Source organism: Spea bombifrons, chromosome 1 (assembly GCF_027358695.1).
Source record: "Spea bombifrons isolate aSpeBom1 chromosome 1, aSpeBom1.2.pri, whole genome shotgun sequence".
Classification (NCBI taxonomy): domain Eukaryota; kingdom Metazoa; phylum Chordata; class Amphibia; order Anura; family Pelobatidae; genus Spea; species Spea bombifrons.
Window position 1 is genome coordinate 86,851,263 of NC_071087.1, and position 20,255 is coordinate 86,871,517.

The following is a 20,255-nucleotide window of genomic DNA, read 5'->3' on the forward strand; positions in this document are numbered from 1 at the left end:
TACTTTTCTCCCCCCCTGACATTTTCTGTTTCTTTGTGTCAATTGTAAATTGATAAGGAATGAAAATAGTGTATTTCAACCGCTGCAAGAACCGATTAACCTCACAAAACAGGCTATATGTATATATAAAAAAATGGTTCTACGTTTAATATTTTCTGAAAGTTAAGCAAATCTTCTACAGCTTGCAAAGCGATCCAGAAATGTAGCCCGTTATTTATTATTTTTAATTCTTTCAATGGCCTCTTCTGTGATTTTTAATTTATAATTAAATCCTATGTTTGCTGCTGCATGGAAATACTTTTTCTAGGTGGTTCGCAGCCAATAAGATACTCTGGTACATTCGCTAATGGTAGTTGCATTTTATTAAGAACAACCTTTTTATTATGTGTTAAAGTACTGCTTCTTTTTAAATTGCATCTGCATATAATAATAATAATAATAATCTGCACAAGTTGTAAAGTATAGTATTCTACATATATACTTGCATTTTTATGAAGGAATTCTGCCCCACTTTAATTTTCTTGTTACTCCGGTTTAAAAACATGTTTGTTTTACATTGTACATATGTGCCCATTTTAAAGTAAATACCCTCACAACAGAAGCCATAAAAATGAAGATATGTCATCTAAAATAAAGCTTCAGGCCAGATATGATGTATATGACCTGGCCTGCTTCGCATAGCGCCTGTCTTATATTTTATATATATATATATATATGTACGTAGATCCAATAAATTTGTGTTTATATAAATATGAATGATGGTTTTGAGTCCAGGGTCCAGTTACATCCACTGGCAAAGTATAATGCCAATCCCATGTAATTTTTTTTTTTTTAATGCCCAACTTGCCCCCCCCCCATTCCCCACCTTGAAACAACGCATCTTTGTTAAAGGTTGGGGTGTTGGGGGGAGTACACAAATGGATCTGTGGGAGGCCCCCGGGCCACTCCAGAGGCTGAGCCCCACACAGCTGTACTGGGTATATTCCTTGATGGCAGCCATGCTAACCTGTGCTGATCTAGATGAGAAAATAGCATTGCTATAGATTTTATCACTTTAAGTGACACATGACTTGACAGGGCCACCTCCAGGAACAATTGACAGTTCCCTCTGTTGTGTTTAAATGTATACCGGGTGCTTATATATCAAAGTATGTTTGTGAAAACCTGATGTCTAGAGATGAATGTCGAACTGTTTCTACAAGTCAGGAAGACTTGTTTTTTGTTACCTAACAGCACCTCATACTATTTATTATTTCGAATATACCCTTTTTAATACATGAAAACCTATTTAATTTTTTTATATACATATTACACTTCCAGAATTGCTCTTGCTTGACCCTGCTAGTTTGTAATTGTCTACTGTTCAAGTTTTTTTGTTGTATAAGACATATTCTATGACCTGGACCATAATAATTAGGAGAACATTTAAATGTAATACTTCACAAAAAATATCAATAAATATCACCATTTGTCCAAATAATTACCATTGTACATGAGTTACAAAAAATGTATATTTGTATAAATGTTATATTCATTTCTACAGTGTAGTATAGATTTCTTGAAAATTGTTTTCAAACCTTTACATCAAGTATTAGGTTTTGTCCAAGAATTGTTCCCGCAAAATCACGTGTCTCTTGTTTCTTAACACCTTTCTTTCCATAGTCAAGTTATTCTTTATTCATGTTTTACAGAATGTATTCTTAACGGTGAGGGTACTTGCCAACATTCCTCTTCTCTCCAAAGTTAGATTTTATTTTTAATTTTTTTTTTTAGAATGAGCAAACATTTAACCTTTGTATAATATTGTAAAATGTATCATTTTTTTTTCTGTGAACTTGTATTTTGTAATTTGATTGTATCTTATTCCATCAGATAAATATTTATAAATATTGAAAATTGTGTTTCTTTATCCAATTTCCCCCCAAAAAAATAATGCTGTTGCTGCCATGTTAATTAGGTAGTCAGACAAATAGTAACTGGTTATTAATGCAAATTAATTTGTGAATTAGTCAAAAACTAAAAACCGAGACGATACCAAGTGACATGCTGAATTTATGCATACGCCTTGGTCGATGGAAATGTAGCTTCTGTGGCTTCATCCCAAGTGGACTCCTCATAAGTAGACAGTTAAGAGTTATACTGTAGCTAAACAGGAGGGAAACTACATACCAAGTACCATTGCAGAAAGCAGGTAACCCACATAAGTACTTACTATATCCTCTTCCCATAAATCTTAAACTTATTACATCCTCTGCACCCCTTGACAGCCCCTCCACAGTCCACATATCTCCATCCCGTCTGCCATCACCCCACCTTAGCTCATATGCCATTCTGTTATCAGAATCACTATCCCATTTATCTGACTGTAGCCTACTCCTTCTGTGCTCAGGTGACATTGAATGTAACCCTGGTCCCACCTTCCTCCGCCTGCACCTTCCAAACTAACACAAACTACCACAATCCCTCCAATCCTAAATCAGTCCACTGTAACTCCGGCACCCCTTTCTCCTGTGCCCTCTGGAATGCACGCTCTGTGTGCAATACACTAACTGCTGTCCATGACCTTTTCATGTCTAACCACCTCAGAACCGGGCTGTTTTTTTTTTCTTTTTTTGTATGCTTTGTGACTGAGGCTTTCGCAGCATTTTTTGCAGTGCTATGATTTAGCATACCAACGCAATTTATATACTGTTTTTTAGGGCAAAAAGGGCTTTCCTTAGATACCATTATTTTGATAATTTCATCTAACTTATGTTAAAAAAAAATAAAAAAAAGAAAGAAAAATGTAAACAAAATCCTTTTATGACTTATTACTCATCAGCAAAAACTAATGAAAAAAACTGCTAAATAGATTGATGTTTAGAAATACCCAGTGTTTTATAGAGCAATAAGTACAAGTAGCATATTGCTACGGTATTTAAAAAACATTTTTATTTTGGTCATCTGGTCATCCTGCCCCCATGTCCTATTTGGGACATCTTTGAAGGCAGCCATTTCAAACCACATGAAACCACATATTACCTCAGGGTGTTTTAAATGGTGGTATTTTAACACTTGCCATGCACTAATTCTAAAAGCCTTTTGCCAAAGTTTGTAGTAGTAATTGTTTTTAGACAAATTGTACTTCTCCCGGGTACAGTGATACCACCCGTACATTGGTTTGGCGGGTTGTTTGGGGGCTAAAAGGCCACACTTGGCACATGTGCAATTAAGTTTTTCAACATGGAATTTTACAATTTTTAAAATATATATTTTACAATTTTTAAGATATATATTTTACAAAAGTTATATCAATCAGGATCAAAATTGGGGCCTGATGACCTCAACTCATCCTTCCCTCACCCAAACATGTGCCCTTCAATACTTCATGCTCAAAGTCTAGAACAAATCATTGAAGTCCCTGGACTGACATATCCATATACCATTATCTATCAAGGGGTCCCTGATTAATTCCCCAACATCTTTTAAGAGGCTTACCTTGGAATATTCAGGATTGGGTAATCATCAAAAACTAATCAGCCATGGCCTAAGTGCTAATTAGATACCTTCATGAAGACCCGGGACCTCAGCCTGGCTTATATTTTTCTCCCTTCTCCATAATAGTAAGGGTTGCAAATGATTCTGATAACTCCAGTATGGCCAAGGAGAATATGGTTTTCAGATCTTCTTAATCTAGCTACAGACTCCAATAGGTTGTCACTGCATAATGATCATCTCCATTAGGGGCCAATTTTCCAACCTAATCCTCAATCTCTGAAATTGCTCCAAGAAAAGGCCTGTCCTTCACAGTCATAGAAACCATTGTAGGAAGTGGGTCGCCTCTCTGAAATATAGCAAGATCTGGAAGCTATTCTGGTGTAAGTCTCATTGTATCTTGCCTGAACTATGTTGCCTTGCTCAAATTTTGGATTTTCCCCAACAATGATTTAATGTTGGTCTGCAATTGGCTACTCCTTAAATCAAAGTCACTGCCTTGAGTGCCTGCCTTGAGTGAATTTAGACCTAGAATGCCAGTACAATCTCCAGCTTGGAATCTGAATTTAGTCCTGAATCATCTCCCTCTTCCTCCATTTGAACCTCTGTAGGAAACCTTGCATCTTCTAACCCTAAAGACGACCTTCCTAGTTTATCTATCCAGAAACTCTTTTTGACTTTCCAAGAGGGTAAAGTAAGTTTCATACCAAAGTAGTGTCCTCCTTCTATACTTCTCAGGAGACTGTTCGCCTGTCATTTTGTCCATCTCCCAAGAATCATAAGTAAACTTTACATTCTGGAAGTCATTAGGTGTCTGCACATTTATTTGACTAGAACTCATCCTTAGAGACATTCTTCTAGCCTTTTTGTTGCCTTCTTGGGTTCCAGGAAGGGCCTCAAAGTCTCTAAACCTATTATTGCAAGGTGGATTACCCAAGATATTTGCGAAGGTTACAAGTCAGCAGGCAAAGAACCCCCTTTGAATCTGAAATCTCATTCCTCTCGGGCTCTGGTGACATTTTGGCAGAAAAGGCTGAAGCTACTCTAGGCCAAATATGCATAATTTTTTAAATTCCCAGAACAAGGACTGTAAGCAAAATTAAAGCTGTCCACCCACTCTGGAAATAACATCGCTCGGTAGACTGAGTGGACAGTTTCTTTACACTGGACATCCAGGTAATGGGTTGTAGAAGGTGCAGAGTGTTGTCGCTACAGTAAATCATTTACCTATTGTAACCTTTATTATTATTCCAATGATTTTGTGTAATTATCAAAGAGGAACCCTGAGGCCTCCACAGATATTTTTAAGGCTTAAGCATAATGATAATATGACTACTTGACTGATTAGTTATGGAGTAGTGCAAATGAGTACAGTATATTATCATGGCGCTGAATGTGAAACAGCATTTTCTGACATCGTAGTCTCTAGTCATAATATGCATTCTAGATCAATTTACAAATAGTTTTTTTTAGCTGTATCCATATTAGTTACATCGCAGCCTAGGTCATTTTGTATGATGTGAGGAGACCAACATACACAGTATGTAAGGCCCTTGTGTACTTTCTCCAGTTTTCATGAAAATGTTAGTGGTTTGTGACACTTGGCTTATTAAACAGATCGACATGCCTTATTATTAGTGCATTGAGGGAAGTTAAACATGTATTCATGTATTCACAAACAGCAGAATGACCGGTATAACTAGATGCACCAAATTGGTATATGTTGTCAAACATATATCTGTCTCTTAGGTTCAAATAAATGTCCAGAGTATTTTTAAACATACTATTGTTAATTGTCCTCACATGTAAAAAAGAGGAATTGTAATTTAGCTTAATAGTGAAATGTGAAACCGTCCTGCTAATATAGTATTGTATAGCGTCCTCAGATGCTTTTCAGAATATGTGACGACTGATACTTGATACTCTACCTCAGCATTTTGTTCACCCTCATCTCAGCCATTGTCTCCTCACCATTCTCTAACATGTTTTCTGCTATCACCTTTCTCACATAAATGTTGGCCTCTGCATAGAAAGCCCCTAGAGCATTGATGGCAAATTTCAGGACTATGGGGCCACAAACAGACCAATATTGTCATAAATCATTGCTTTGAGTGTAAGTGATTTTATCAGTTCCATTTTGGCTGAACTGATATATCTCTCTTCTACAGCCTTATAAAGCCTACAACCCATTCATCCATACTTCCACAGCTCCTCCATATTTCCATAAAGTGCAACAAATTGGCTACCATACATGACTTGTTTTTATCTCATATTTTTAACCTCCTGGAGCTTACTGAAACCTGGATTCCCACCTCTGACACTACCTTCTCTGCTGCAATCTCCTCTTTGGGCTTACGCATCAGCCACACTCCTAGGACTGGTGCAGCGGTGTCACCCCTATGTCGGCTCTAATTGGTCCCACCGCTGTCTCCATGAAATGAACGGTACTAGTCTACTCCTGCCTCGTGGGTTGGTATGTCTATTATATAGACTTTACACATCAAAGGAGATTTTACACCTTCTCATCTTAAATCATTTCTTCCAGTAGATGGCACCAGTACACATAAAAGGTCAACCTATTTTCTTTCTTCTTTTTCAAAGTTGTAGAGTTGCTCCCTCTTCCGAGTCTGATCTCCACTGGGAATGCATGATCCTGCAGCTGCAGCCCAGGGGTCATCAACGGTTCCATTACTGTGTTCAATCATTCAAGCAGTGTCAGACCTAAGCACCATTACACATTATCACTCAGCTTAGAACCAATGATACTGGCTACTACTGACAGGGGAGAGTCTAATACTACTACCATTTTTATAGTACATAATTGTGGTCCTAAGGTCATCATTAAGCAGTTAAAGATAGTAAAAAATAATACAGGTCTATTCACTAAAGGAAAGTTGACATGAGAGTTTCATTTCAATCCTGTCTTAATTGCACATTACGAACAGTGAGCTTCTGCAGGAAGCGCTTGGCTGGTCCAGCATAATGCGTATCGTATTCAGAGATTTATGTGTCCATTGAATTATGCAATATGCCAGTGCTGCCCTACATAATTAATATTGTAGTTAGGAAGTGGAAACGACAACTGTCCTGCTAACTTGTCTTTTAGTCAACTACATAGTGTAGATTTTGATGCCTCTAATCAGCCAATATATTAATATAATAAATTCAAGATTAGAGGGGGTGATGTGATTCTGTAATTACATTTTTTTTTCTATTTCTTTTAAACAAAGAGACAAAAGGACATGTAACAGCTTTGCTCTATTACATCATAGAAAACATGTGGACTAAAGCATCAATGGGCTACCTCCTCACCACTCATTAAGACATATGCGTGGATGAAATTAAAGCAGATATCCGCTTTCCCCTAACACTACACTTCCCTAAAATCAAATGAACATTCACTGAAGAAATCTCAACCCAAATATCCATTCTAAGAATAAAATCACAAGATTAAATGTGTGTCATATATAAATGCTATGCCCAGAGGATATTTATCAAGGGTGTGTGTGTGTGTGTGTGTGTGTTCACATTACATTCTGTGAGCCTATTTTCCCATCTGTATTTTGTATTGGAAAGGTACTGGATTCTCTGTTAAGAAAGGTTGGGAAAGACCGACATGAGAAGAGTCAAGTACACTTGCGCAGGATGGTTGAAGGAATAACTTCCCCATAGGGCAGGCATGTCCAAAGTCCGGCCTGAGGGCCAACTGGGCCTGTGTTCCGGACTAATAAGGCCCCACAGATATGTTGCCCAAATATAGATCTGTTTTTTTATTTTTTATATTAAAGGCAGAGTGATTTAACACCCGTTTTCATTTTGTGACTTGGATGACAAATCTAAAGTATGCCGTTTTCAATAAACTTTGCATAAAATAGTTACTTTGCATTTAATTTTAATGGTTCAAAGAATATCAGGCAAAATGGCCGGCCCTCGCACATGTTCACTTCATCAAATCTGGCACTCTTCGAAAAAATGCCTGCCGTAGGGGAATCTGACCTGTGAATACTAGGAACCTTTTGTAGTTTTCTTTAATTATGTGTACATAGCCTATAGGATAGGCGGATTGAAAAAAGATAATGTAAACTGCTTCAGAATACGAGTAAATATGGTCCTCTTTATAGATATTTAATATCACTATTACAATTTAGCACAAATCAAAAACGGATGACAATTCATATTACACAGAAGCGCACTGTGAAACTATGATCGGGTTCACTCCCAAATCTCTTATCCAAGTACAAGGGAGAAACAATTACACACAATAAATCAATGCCAAGTACAACAGCAGGTTTGGTCCCAAAAAGGGGAGGGAAAAATAAGGTAAAATAATCAAACATAGCTTCTCCGAGTACAGATTAAAATATTGGAAGTGTCCTGTTTTTGATGTGCTCTGGTTTCAGCGAACAAGTGGAGCCTGCTTTAGTGAAATCAAGACGGAGCGCATGCGAGACACGTCTTTTGCCTGCTTGCTCGATTTGGGATTAAAGTCACAAAGACGGGCAACACGTTCCCATTCCGTGCCAGGAGTGATTTCTTCAACATCGCTGACAAAAGCCTCTTCAGCCGCCCTGAAAAAGTAGCAAGGTCATTAATATGGATTTGTGAAATGATTGAACTTGAATTTTACTACTGGTACGCCCCATTTTATAGATACATCCCCCTTCTGCTTCAAATTATTTAAGCGGGTCCCTTGTGCGTTTAAAAACACTAAACTACTGCCATGCTGGATAACAGATCACATCAAACTGCTCAAATTACCGTATTTGCTCGATTATAAGGTTCCCCCCCCAGAGGAAATAGGTATGACTATAAGACTAAGATCCAGATCCCCCGCAGCGCTGCAGGGGACCTGGATCCTCCTGTCTTATGCCCCCCCCAACTCACCAGTGCGTCTGACTTCCCGGTGTGTAGTCGGGGCAGCAGGTAGACCTCTACGCGATTCGTGTAGGCAACTTCTGCTGCAGCCGGAAGGAGGTGCCATTAGCAGCCGGAGGGCGTATGCGCGATGGACGCAGACAACCCCCGCTAACGGCACCTCCTTCCGGCTGCAGCGGATGTTGCCTACGCGAATCACGTAGACGTCTACCCACTGGGGCGACTACACACCAGGGAGTCAGAAGCTCCCTTATCTCCCCACAAAAACGGGTGCACAAGACAGCACATCCACCTCACAAATGTATGCAATGCTCAGACTAGAATATCAGTGATATCACTACTTTTTAAAGGAGGCAACCATATATGTGCCTAACATGCTGTGTGGCTGTATCCTGGTAAATATAAGCTTAAAAAGCATAGAAATGGACCGTTATTACACATTAGCTTGATAAAAGTCGTGAGTTATATGACAGCCAAGATGACAAACCCAAGGCTCCAGTATGGAGTATGGACATTCAGCTTGAAAGTGGACACTATACAATTTGCAAATGTCCCTTTAAAGTTAAATCAGTATATGCCAGTACTATTGGTGGGCTTTAATCGTCAGCAGAATCTGCCACTGGCCTACACTCAAATGGGTTAAGGGATTCAGTCAAGCTAGAACTCAAAGCCCAAATATTGTTAGGACTCTTCACGCAGAAGAGTCTTCAGAGCGTCACAATGATCCTACAGAAGTGTAGTCTTTGCCATCCCCACAGCCATATTGATGAAACTTGAAGTGAAGTATAGGAACAGTATAGGATAAAATGACATGATCAATCTATGTAGTTGGTATTTTGGTACACAAGGTATCTACATAGTATCCGAAGACAGACATTGGTCAACAGAGATATCAATCTAAGCCTACAGAAAAAGGAAGTTGCTCTGCATTGGTTCACTATAACAGACTAACAATACTACAGATACAGGCTATAAAAGCTAGCAAAGCCCCATCCTTAGAATTACCACATGCATAGTATATGAGAGACACCAGTAGCTTTCATGTTCAAAACTAGATGGACAGCAAAAGGCAACATGTAATTCAGGAAAGCGAGACAAAAACTAAACAAGTACGAAGAGAATGAGAATACAAGGCATGAGGACACTTTGATGGGAGTAGTGCACGGAAGTGGTTCACAAGGGGCAGTGGGTTATTAAACCATCTGGCGCATAAGGGCGGGTTAAGCAACACTACTGCAGACAGATCACTACAACACTAGCACTAACCATGGGACAAACAGGTAAGGATTGAGACGGGGCAGTGAGAAGGTTTTACTTAACTGTTCTAGGCTGTAGCAAGGATGGTTTATGTGTGTGCTTATAGGTGAAGAGGAAAAGAAAAAACAAAACAAACAAAAACAAGGAGAGTTTAAGTCAGATATAGAAAATGAAGATGAACTTAATGTTGATGGCAAGCATGACATACGCTAGGACACTGAGCTTGCATGCAGTTAACATATCTGTTGCTTCCCTTTTTAAAAAAGGGCACGGTATGCCTCTAGAAATCCCTTCCAGTACTACAAGTAGTGTTTTACCAGACTTTAGGATGTGCCAATAGCACAAAATAACAAAGATAATTGTGTTGGATCGCTACAGCAATGAATAACATGATGAAGAATTAGATTTGAGACAGTGTTAACTACACCTGCCTATGGTCAGCTAGATCTAGTGAAAATTTCTGCATGTCATGAAGGCCAACGCATGATCATTGTGCATGAATTAAAGGCTTTGTACAGAAATTATTGCTATTACTTTGCTTCCTCTATATTTCAGGTGCCAGTAACTCGGCATCATTCTTACAGATCAGTAAATCTGATCAATCAACTTATATATATTACTTATGTAATATAAATACAACTAATCTGTTATTTAAACAATCACCGCAGCTCTAGGTGTTCTAGGTTAGAAGTATGTACTAATCTAACCTATTCCGTTTTTGATGACAAAGGTATTACTTGCTGTGATTTATCGTCATTAAACCTTATTTAGCACGTTTTACAAATACTAAGCATGTAATGGATATAAAAACAAAACATAATAAAGGTGGATATCCTTTCATTAAAGACAAAACAATTACATGAAAGAAAACAAAGAAAAAACTGTTAAAAACAAAATACAGCCTTTTAAACAAAATGCTTATCTACTAACTCTAAAAAAAATATGACAAAACTTAATAGAAAATTCTTTAAAGATTTACTAGAAGTGTAAATAAATGATAGATTTTGTTATCCATAGAGACATTTAGTTAAATGCCAAGCATTTTTATAAAAGATAATGTATGTAAAACAATCATAATTTTGGGCAGACTCCTTACTGTAGAACCATGTTATGCCAGTGGATTCAGCACTTTAAATAAAGACAACACATACAAGCACAGGTATTCTACATAAAATTGTTTAGAAATGGACATATTTGGTTGGAAGAAACCTAAAATGGGTGTTCCTAACACTATATTAATTACAGTGACAGCAGAAATTTCTAATTTATAAGGATGTCATGCCTGACAATTACTAAGGAGATGTGCATCTATACAAAGTACGTGTATAGAGATGGTTGGGTTACGCAAAGATACAACTTAAACCACGGAAGTCGAGTAACTTAATACATCATAGCAGTATCTAGGCCAAATGCTGCTCAAAGATAAGACGGAGTTCAGCTGGGATTAGGTAGAACACATTTAAAGTAAGGTGACCACTCTGGACCAACAAACATTTCACATGTTTCTGACCAGTATATGTAAAGTTCTGCCCAGCAGTACATGGGACGTGTAAAGTAACAAAAGGGCAACAGTCAGCTATATGTTCCACATACTGAAGAAGCAGAACTACATATTTGCAGGTCAGAAACATGGTGTGTGTGTGTGTGTGTGTTCGGGGAAAAAACAGGATAATGTAGTCACCCTGAAGATAACCTGCTTTCAGGTCGGATTATAGAGCTGTCCTGATGTAAACTGAGTAGAATAAGACTGAAATATATTTGATGTACTTTGCTACATTGAATGGAGGGAACATATGTGACATATTTCCAACAATCAGTCACCAAACCATGGCACACTAAAGAATCCCCTTACTAAACAGAAGACCTGTAGCCACATATTGTGATATGTCACTAGGACTAGATAAGAAAACAATACAAGGTGCTTGTGTAAACAACTTCAAACACCGACATCAGGACTGGCGGCAATGAGTATTGGATTTGCTATTTCGGGCGCTTTGTGCTGCACTCATTTCTAAATTATAAGGCTTTGTATGCGACGTATTTAGAACATATCGAAGTGATTTCAGCACCAATATATAGGTTGTTGCTTTTTTTTAACCAGTGTAAGACAAACAAGTACATCACAGTAGGTTTCTTAAACTGCTAGGAAGCTCACTTATGAAAGTATGATAACCAAAACCTCACCATTGGCTACCTCTTCTGTACATGTTAGCTTTCTTAAGAAGATCTGACTTAGATGGATCTGAACCACTAAACAGACACTAAATAAAAATCAGGAAAAAGTATATGTACAGCCTGAACCCCAAAACTCATGTTTATGTCGCTTATTAGGCTGTCCCATTGTGTCCAGAGTGTTAAAAAAATAAAAAATAAAAAAACACAGACAAAGCACATAAAACGAGCTGAAAGTAGTATTAGTAATTTTGCAACATACACATAACCAATCACGTCAGCGAAGGGTTGTTTGTAGAAAGCTTCATCTGCCACCCTACAGACAGCAAGTAGTCCAGAAAGAAGGAGAGCAGGCAAGAAAAAAAAAAAACAAGGAGAGAGCATTGAAAAGATAGAGATATGGTTAAATAAGTCTGGAAACAAAGATTAGTAGCATGCACAAAACAGAGATTACAGCACAATCAGCACTGAATGTATACTTAAAGGGGAATCCTCACAAAATTATCTATTATATATATCAGGGCTCAACATATTTGGTTTGAATCTAGAAGCCTTTTTTCCCCAATAATATTTTTATTCTCATTTATTAAGTACTGGAGTTAATTCCATCACGACAAGGGATATTTTACACCATAATGATTCAATGTTCTATGTTTAACCACTATTCTTACACACACAGTTACACACACTAACAGACACATGACAACATTCTACACTCATGTACACACAGTATATGCTGACATACACACTCACGCTAATGTCATGCTGTAACAGACATTATACACGCTAACACTGCACTCATACACATGCGCACACTATCCAACAACATACACTGGCTAGCACTCAAGAGACTAACTTGGTAGGATATTGTAACTCTCGCTACGTTTAATTGAACTTTAATAAAGAATAGTTCTTGTTATTTTCACACACACACACACACACACACACACAATATAGCACTGCACATATACACACATACTGGCAACAGTATACAGTAGAGCCCTGCGCGGGACTGCTTTATAATCCCGCTCCTGCTGTTTTGAATCCCGTTCCCGCCTGCTCCTGCCACATTTGTGGCCGCTCCCGCCACATTTGTGGCCAATCCCGCCCGCCCCCGCCACATTTGTGGCCAATCACGCCCGCCCCCGCCACATTTGTGGCCAATCACCCCCGCCCCCGCCCCATTTGTGGCCAATCACCCCCGCCCCATTTGTGGCCAATCACCCCCGCCCCATTTGTGGCCAATCACCCCCGCCTCCTTACCTGATTTCCCGCGCAGTCACGCAAGGCTGCCCTCGAGTTGTTCCCTCACAGCATCTCTTCTCTTGCTCCGCCCAGGAACAAAGCGGAGTCACATGAAGTGATGTCACATCATGTGACTCCGCCTTGTTCATGGGCAGAGCAAGATAGGAGACACTGTAATGGAGCAGCGAGAAGGCATCCTTGCGGGAATGCGCGGGATTACCGGGACCCGCAGGTACAGTGCCTTACCGACCGCAGCCCCAGAAAGACCGCCCGCAAGTTTTTTTGCCGGCGGGACACGCCTTCCAATGCAGTCCTCTAGTATACAGTACACACTCAAAAAAAGACTCCAGCATTATGCATATACACACATACACAGACTGACACTACAGTATACACCTGTATAAACTCACATACACAACTCCCCCTCTCACCACGTGGAGGCCTGCCATGCCACTGCCTATCTTCCTGCAAGGAATGGCAGCCCTGGCCAGTCCCCCCACCCCCCATACCACAAAACCACTGGGCACTCAGGGTTTGTCGAGTCCTGATATATATAATATATGTATACAGATACACACTGTCCTATACCATCCCCTCTAAGTTATACTTTATACAGAGAAGAGTTTTAGAAAGTCATTTAATGTAGTAAGCCTTGCACATGCTGATATCCAATACCACAAACCCCTCCGGAGAACTACCCCCCATTAATGTATACCATTAAAGGAAATTAAGGACACAAAGAATATGGGGGAGCAAAAGATTAGGAATAGGGCTTTATGCCCAAATAGGATCATACATAAAACATCAAAGGAGGAAAAAAGAATACACATTGAGGCTAGATTTAAAGCAGCATGTAAGTTACAGCATCTTAGATTTGTCGCCATGTAAAACACCCAAAAGGAACCAATAGAACAAAAAACATTTTAATGGGAGGCACAAGTGTGCAAGATCCTATTTGAGGGAAAAGATAAATATTACCGATTATTGACTTTTGTTTTCTGTAACAGTTCATCTTGCCTGGCATACCACTCATCGAGCTCCTTGGCAGCCTTCTCTTTCCACTCGGATTCTTGTTTTATAGAGTTAGCATCTGGACAGAAGATTTTTCAGTTATCAAAAAAACAAACGTAACACCGTTATACTTAAATGGTGATGCAGATACACTCTAAACTCATAATATATTAAACTGATAAAAGTTGATAAAAGGAAGGCCGTAAAAAAGGCAAGGAGCACAACTCACAAGAAGCGACAAAGTAAGTCTGGTACAAAGTAAAGTTTACAGAGTACAAAGCTTAACCCAAGTATAGTAGCTATCGTAAAGCTTTATATTTCAATTGTACCAGGGAAATGTTGCTGCAGTTTATTCTTGATTGAGACATTCAAAAAAGTATTAAACGCTGAATTATTTTTAGGTAAAATTTATACCCTTGTAAACTGTACATTTACATTTTTTTTCTGTAAATATCAGGAATGTAGAGTGGCATGATCATTGGGGGGGCGAAGTGCCCTTACCAAGTACTTCTAAGCGGCTCCTTTGCTCCTCTCTCCATTTGCGAATGCTTTCAGGCTCAGACTGCAAGCGATCGACTTGTGAAATCGCTGCATAACTATCAGTTGGTCCATTGGTTTCCTATTACAGAAAATGGCATGCGTTATTTGTTCTATCCTGAAAGGCAGATCAGATGCGTGTAACCGACACGGATGCCATAAGCTTATCTCACATAAAGAAAATTGGTGTTTCATTAAAAATGCTTGCACTAATAAACCATTCCGCCCCTTTAATGAACACACAAGCATCAGTGATCTGAAATAGTCTTGTGTCATGTGTCCCAGAATACTCTGCTCAGACAAAGCTGTATTACATGCTAATGTAAACCTCCTTCACACTTCGTCTCTTATAATCATTATGTAAACCACAAATTAGATGATGTTTGACACGCTAAACTATTCTGGTAGGCTGAGGTTTCTAATTTCAGGCTTTGTGGGTAGTGATAACATTCATGCGCTCACAGCACTTCTCTAAGGCGAGAATAACACTTAGCAGTTAAAGTTAGGTGTGTAACCAGAGAGAACAAAACAAGCATTCTTATAGTGGTTTTGTGATCCCATGGTATAGACACAAAAATGTTGCTTATACATTCATTGAATATCTTAATACATAAACACAAGGGTTTATTTTTATTATTATTACGAAAATCAGATTAAAAATAACTTCAAAAATATTGTGCGTTGAAGGACGACAATGGAAGCATGCAGATAAAGGAAGTCTATTGGAGTAAAAGCGGGAAACAATGCCATCTTACTTTACTGTGTATAACAATGTATTTATGCTCCAGGAGATTTTTGCTCCCATGATACTTCTTTAAGTGTCCTGAACTATTAAACACGTGGCAAAAATACTTCTCTACTACAGGAAGCCATCTTTTACCTGATAAAAGTCACCATTCATTACGGGATCTGTAAGACAAACAAGGAAAATATTTTAGAATTAAAAAGTCACAAATGTAACCATTCACTAGCATATTCTGCAGCAGTGTACAAAGTGTAAACAGGACATACCTGTACTGCATCACATAATTTAGACAGAAACAAAAAAGGTAAGGGCAGCCATGCTCAAACAAACTTACAATTGTGTATATATATATATACACACATATACATATATACATATATATATATACACATACACAAACCAAAGGGAGCGGCTGCACACTCAGAGAATTTATTAATATACACAGGCTTTTATTTGCCCAGGTGCTCCAAAAATAGCCAGATATATGAAACCAAAGAAAAAATGGGCACTCACGGGTCTTTGCAGTAAAGTGCATTAAGCACAATTTTATTTCAACCAGCACAGCCAACACATATATACACATATATATATATATATACACACACACACACACACACAAATGTACAGTATGATAAGGTTATCAGTTCATTTCTCAGCTATACAATAAGGAACAGCACAATGTTAAATGTATCCACTGGGTGTGTTTCTTCTCACATGTAAAGGCAACCAACACTAAGGACACCATGAAAGACATTGGAGATCTCTAGTCTACATCAATAAACCTAGATTATGATGATCACCTACACATGAGAGAGGATGACTAGGGTGGCTCGTGAATTCCTAAAAGGAAGCTTTTAAGCAAATCTTGCATTTCAGGGGAAAATAAGTGAAACCTGCTTGAGGAAATTCCTGCGGAAAGCAGGGTTCAAAGAGCAGCACAGGAAAGGAAAGGCTATTCAGCACATTTTCAATCTCATGACTCGACTGAGCACAAAGATGAGTTTTATTCTCATTTGGCAGCCATGTTCCAATACTTGAGGCGGCCAGATTCTACAGCAGCATTACAAACGGTGCAAAGTTATAGAGCACTGTGTGTAGCATGATGCGGTACGGTAAGAAGGAATTGCACATCTGCAACGGAAAAGCGATACGACGGACCTTTACAACCCCTACAATGCAATAGAGGAATTTCTGCCCAAACACACCAAGGAGAATTGGCTTACGCGTCCTTAGCTTACACAGTGATAGTGAAAGCCATAGCCTGGCACTTGGCTCCAGATGTTGCAGGAAATGCGGATACTTGATCTCCTACCATAGCTTCCTTGATATCTTTAGCAATGCTACGTGACACTATTTTACATGCCAGACATAGTGCACAGCTGTTCAGTTATATGAACACGTCGACATTCATGAGATGTCCCCAATAAAATCGGCAGCAGCTTCCTCATCCCGAGAGGAGAATTCTTATTGTGATGTGATGTCGAATCTTAAAACAGTGGCTCCTAGACCCAAAGAAACACGTGTAAAGCCCTAGTGTACACGTGCCTCGACTCTAAGTGTCCTAGAACAAGTACCATGCACACTAGATTTTACAGTAACAAGAAACCAGCTAAATCTCATTAAAATGTCCCAGAACAACTCAACTGTCATCTGATACAAGGCGGCAGAGGTTATTCAGGGTTACCTTCCACCACACAGGCACTGAACTGCTCCTGCAGACACGCACCCGAAGAACATGGATCTACTGGTGCTACCCAAGTCAAACTATTGTAAATGCTAAAATAAAAATGTTCACTTTATTGGGAAAATCAACTTATAGTCTTCATTAACTGGATGCCAAGCTATAGAAGTATATGTATCGAAACGTAATACACAGTCACAAACATGAATAAACCTATACTTTTATAACATGAAAGACACAACAGTGACATTCCCTTCTAGCAGCGCCGACTGCAAGTTCTTCCTCTTCCCAAAGGCAAAAGAACTGCAAATTCCACCATGCATATGAATTTTTATTAGTCAGTGAGTAATCAACAGAAGGTGAAAGATTGGGGGGAATATTATATAAACACAAACCAATCACAGAACGTTGTGTCTCCAAAGTAAGTCCATGGAGATGACCACAGGCTATAGGTCACTACAAACATTGGCCACTAATAACCCGGAAACCAACCACAACAGTTATGGGTTTATGTTATTAAGTCCGGAGATCTAACATATATTAACTGCAATACAGATGAAAGGTTAACCACAGCAGGGGAAAAAAAAACATCTATAAGGGCCAATCTACTGTTTATGTTCATTCAGATTCAGTACCATCATTGTGATGAGGGTGGGGGAGGGGTGGAAGCGGCACAGTTGGATTTCAATGGAATATAATGAACGGACACAAAATTCGGCACACTCTGCGTTTGTCAAGGCAGTGTAATGTGAAATATGCTTGCGTAGCCCACCTAGCAGCTATGTTTACAGTTTATATATGTATCCAGGCAGCATAGAGATTCCAGAGTAGGAACGAGTAAAACAGACATCTAAAATAGTAACCTTTATTAATGCAAATGTTGAGCCACCGCTGTTCTATCGTTAAGACACAAATTCTTAGTCACAAACAAGCCAGGAAGCCTGCGTATCCTTGTCAGAAAAACATAATTTAATGATTTTTTGTAACTGTCATGCCTGTGCTCAAGCAGGGATAGCTAAAAATCATGGTCTGTTTGTATCACAAGGCTGCACAGTCCTTGAGAGCCACAAATAGCCTACAGTTAATATCCAATGTGGTGTATTCCATCTTCACCGCAGTACCTGAATTCTCTTATCTCATCTCCTATTAATCAGGCCCAATGCCTTGGGGTCATCTTTGACATTCAGTCACTCGCCAGATCCTGCTGCTTGCACCTAACAAAAACCATCTTTCGCATCTGCTCATTCTTCATCAAGATTTTTGTACAACCACATAGAGCTCTTGGTGATACTGCTCCACCATACGTTTCTGCTCTCATAACAAAATACTCTCCTACTAGACCTTTACGTTCTTCCCATGGGCTAAGGCGTTCCTCCTTCCTTATAACCTCTTCCTTTACCCATTCACAAGACTTCAATCCTGCTGCCCCAAACCTGTAGAACTTACTTCCACCCAGCTTGAGAAAAACCTTAAAACCCACTTCAGAGAAGATTACCATCTCTATAGCTAGAACTTACCTTCTACGATTACAACCACCGAACCAATCCCCCTAGACTGTAAGCTTCTACAAGAAGGACTGAGATGGTCCTGCATAACATCGTTAATGGGACATCCAGTGCATTTCAGCCCCTGATAGTCTGCATAGCAAACCTTCAGTTTTCATCAGGTAGTGAGTCTGTTGTACCAGCTTGATAATAACAACCTATTTTTGTAAACTGAGCCATATGGTCAAGATTAACTATTTAAATATATAAATCAGCTTGACTAGTATATCTACTTTGTTCCATGTAATAATATACAAAGAATTTTGAGGTATGTTCCAACGTCCTTTAGTAACCGGACTCTGCTAGTAAGTCAGCCATCCTCCTCCACACCCTACGTGAACCCATCTCCTTTACCAGAGGTATATAACTAGCTATACCAGTGGTGCACAAGCCCAGGCCTGAGGGATGGAAACAGACCAGTGTGTAGATATGGCTTTAAACTGAGAGAGACGAGCATTCTGTATGATGCTCCGTGACACAAAACAACAGTACATGGAGCTTCCTGCAGCAGGACCTTCCACCCAACTGACGAAATGAATTATTAAAGTGGACCTGTCAGACAAAGACGTGTGGATGGCAGGATCAACCGCAGGTAATAACACACAGCGTACATATAGTGTGCTAAACTAGACTGTGCATGCACCATTCACACAGGCAAGCTTCTGCTCAATCCCAGAATGCTGCATACACAATCACACATACAGGATCCCATGATGTGGAGGAGGAGAGGATGGCTGCCATGTTTTCAGTTATCTCTTGACGCTGACATATAAACGATGGGCGCTTTTTCACCCATACATTTCTAGCGAATCAGCACAATGTATAGGTCAAGTAGACACTCTCTACAAAGTGACACACTGTTATTTTTCAATCACCGATGAACTTTAATCTGATAATCATCAGGGATTTTTGTATTTTTCCCATCCTTCATTGACCCTTTTTACCCAACCTTGCTCATCATTCATCCAGTAAATGAAAGGATCACGCATATTCAGATCAAGCCGACCAAACATGGCGGATATAACCGAAACACATGACAAAGGTCTGAACCAGACCTCCAAAAGGACCCCATATTATTACAGTCAGTAATGCATTAAACGATCGCTGTTTCCTATTATGCGACGGAAGGATGTACTACCCCGAAATACCCTGACATCCAGCACCTTCGACCAAAGCATATAATCACCTGCAGCTCCGTCCACCGACTGCATGGACCCGGGCAGTTCCCCGCTGTCCAGGATGCTGAAGCCCTCGTCATTCTCGATGCCGGCGATCTCGCTCTCCTGCTGGGCGAGGAAGGCGGCGGCCGGGTCCTCCTCAACTGACACGCCGTTACCAACCGAGCCGAAGACATCAAACTCTGCCATGACTAATGACAGCGAGAGGTGCGAGGCGGCAACCGATAACGAATACGCGTTCACCGGGTGACAGAAAACAGGCTGCGATCACCGGGACACCTGTCCACAGCCGGCGATTAGCAGGGAAGGAGGAGAGCGAGCACCGGAAGTGACGTAAACCGGGAACAAGAGGTCAGGCAAAGGAAGGAAGCGTCGTTAGCACGTCATGACGACGAACTCTGCGGCACAAACAGGAACTGAATTTCACCACCCGTGTCAGCTGATCTGACTGATCAATGGGAAGCGGGCACGGGTCCTGGGCGCGAGTTTGTTCCTACGCATGCGCGAGCCAAATACCTATCTCCAGGAGGTCTATT

General features: G+C 39.7%; 1 protein-coding gene across 3 annotated transcripts; it reads right to left on the reverse strand.

Moving 5' to 3' along the window:
- Window positions 1-7,568: 7,568 nt before the first annotated feature.
- On the reverse strand, window positions 7,569-20,084 carry CLTA (clathrin light chain A). Of its 3 annotated transcripts, XM_053465809.1 has the most exons (7): window positions 19,728-20,084; window positions 15,452-15,480; window positions 14,536-14,653; window positions 14,002-14,113; window positions 12,041-12,094; window positions 9,670-9,705; window positions 7,569-8,042 (listed from the first exon to the last, which is right to left on the reverse strand). In XM_053465809.1, the coding sequence occupies exons 1-7, from the start codon at window positions 19,906-19,908 to the stop codon at window positions 7,871-7,873; spliced, it is 702 nt and encodes a 233-aa protein (XP_053321784.1). In that variant the 5' UTR covers window positions 19,909-20,084; the 3' UTR covers window positions 7,569-7,870. The 3 variants fall into 3 exon arrangements, with proteins under 3 accessions (XP_053321784.1, XP_053321785.1, XP_053321786.1); XM_053465810.1 differs by lacking the exon at window positions 9,670-9,705 and having other exon boundaries at window positions 19,728-20,082; XM_053465811.1 differs by lacking the exons at window positions 9,670-9,705; window positions 12,041-12,094 and having other exon boundaries at window positions 19,728-20,077.
- Window positions 20,085-20,255: the final 171 nt, after the last annotated feature.

Excerpts from the sequence above, each read along its gene's own strand:
- CLTA (XM_053465809.1), bottom strand. The coding sequence starts at position 19,908 with ATGGCAGAGTTTGATGTCTTCGGCTCGGTTGGTAACGGCGTGTCAGTT. Across the intron at positions 15,481-19,727 it reads GTCGGTGGACGGAGCTGCAG|ATCCCGTAATGAATGGTGAC; the intron begins GTGATTATATGC and ends TTTGTCTTACAG. Across the intron at positions 14,114-14,535 it reads GAGCCGCTTAGAAGTACTTG|ATGCTAACTCTATAAAACAA; the intron begins GTAAGGGCACTT and ends TCTTCTGTCCAG.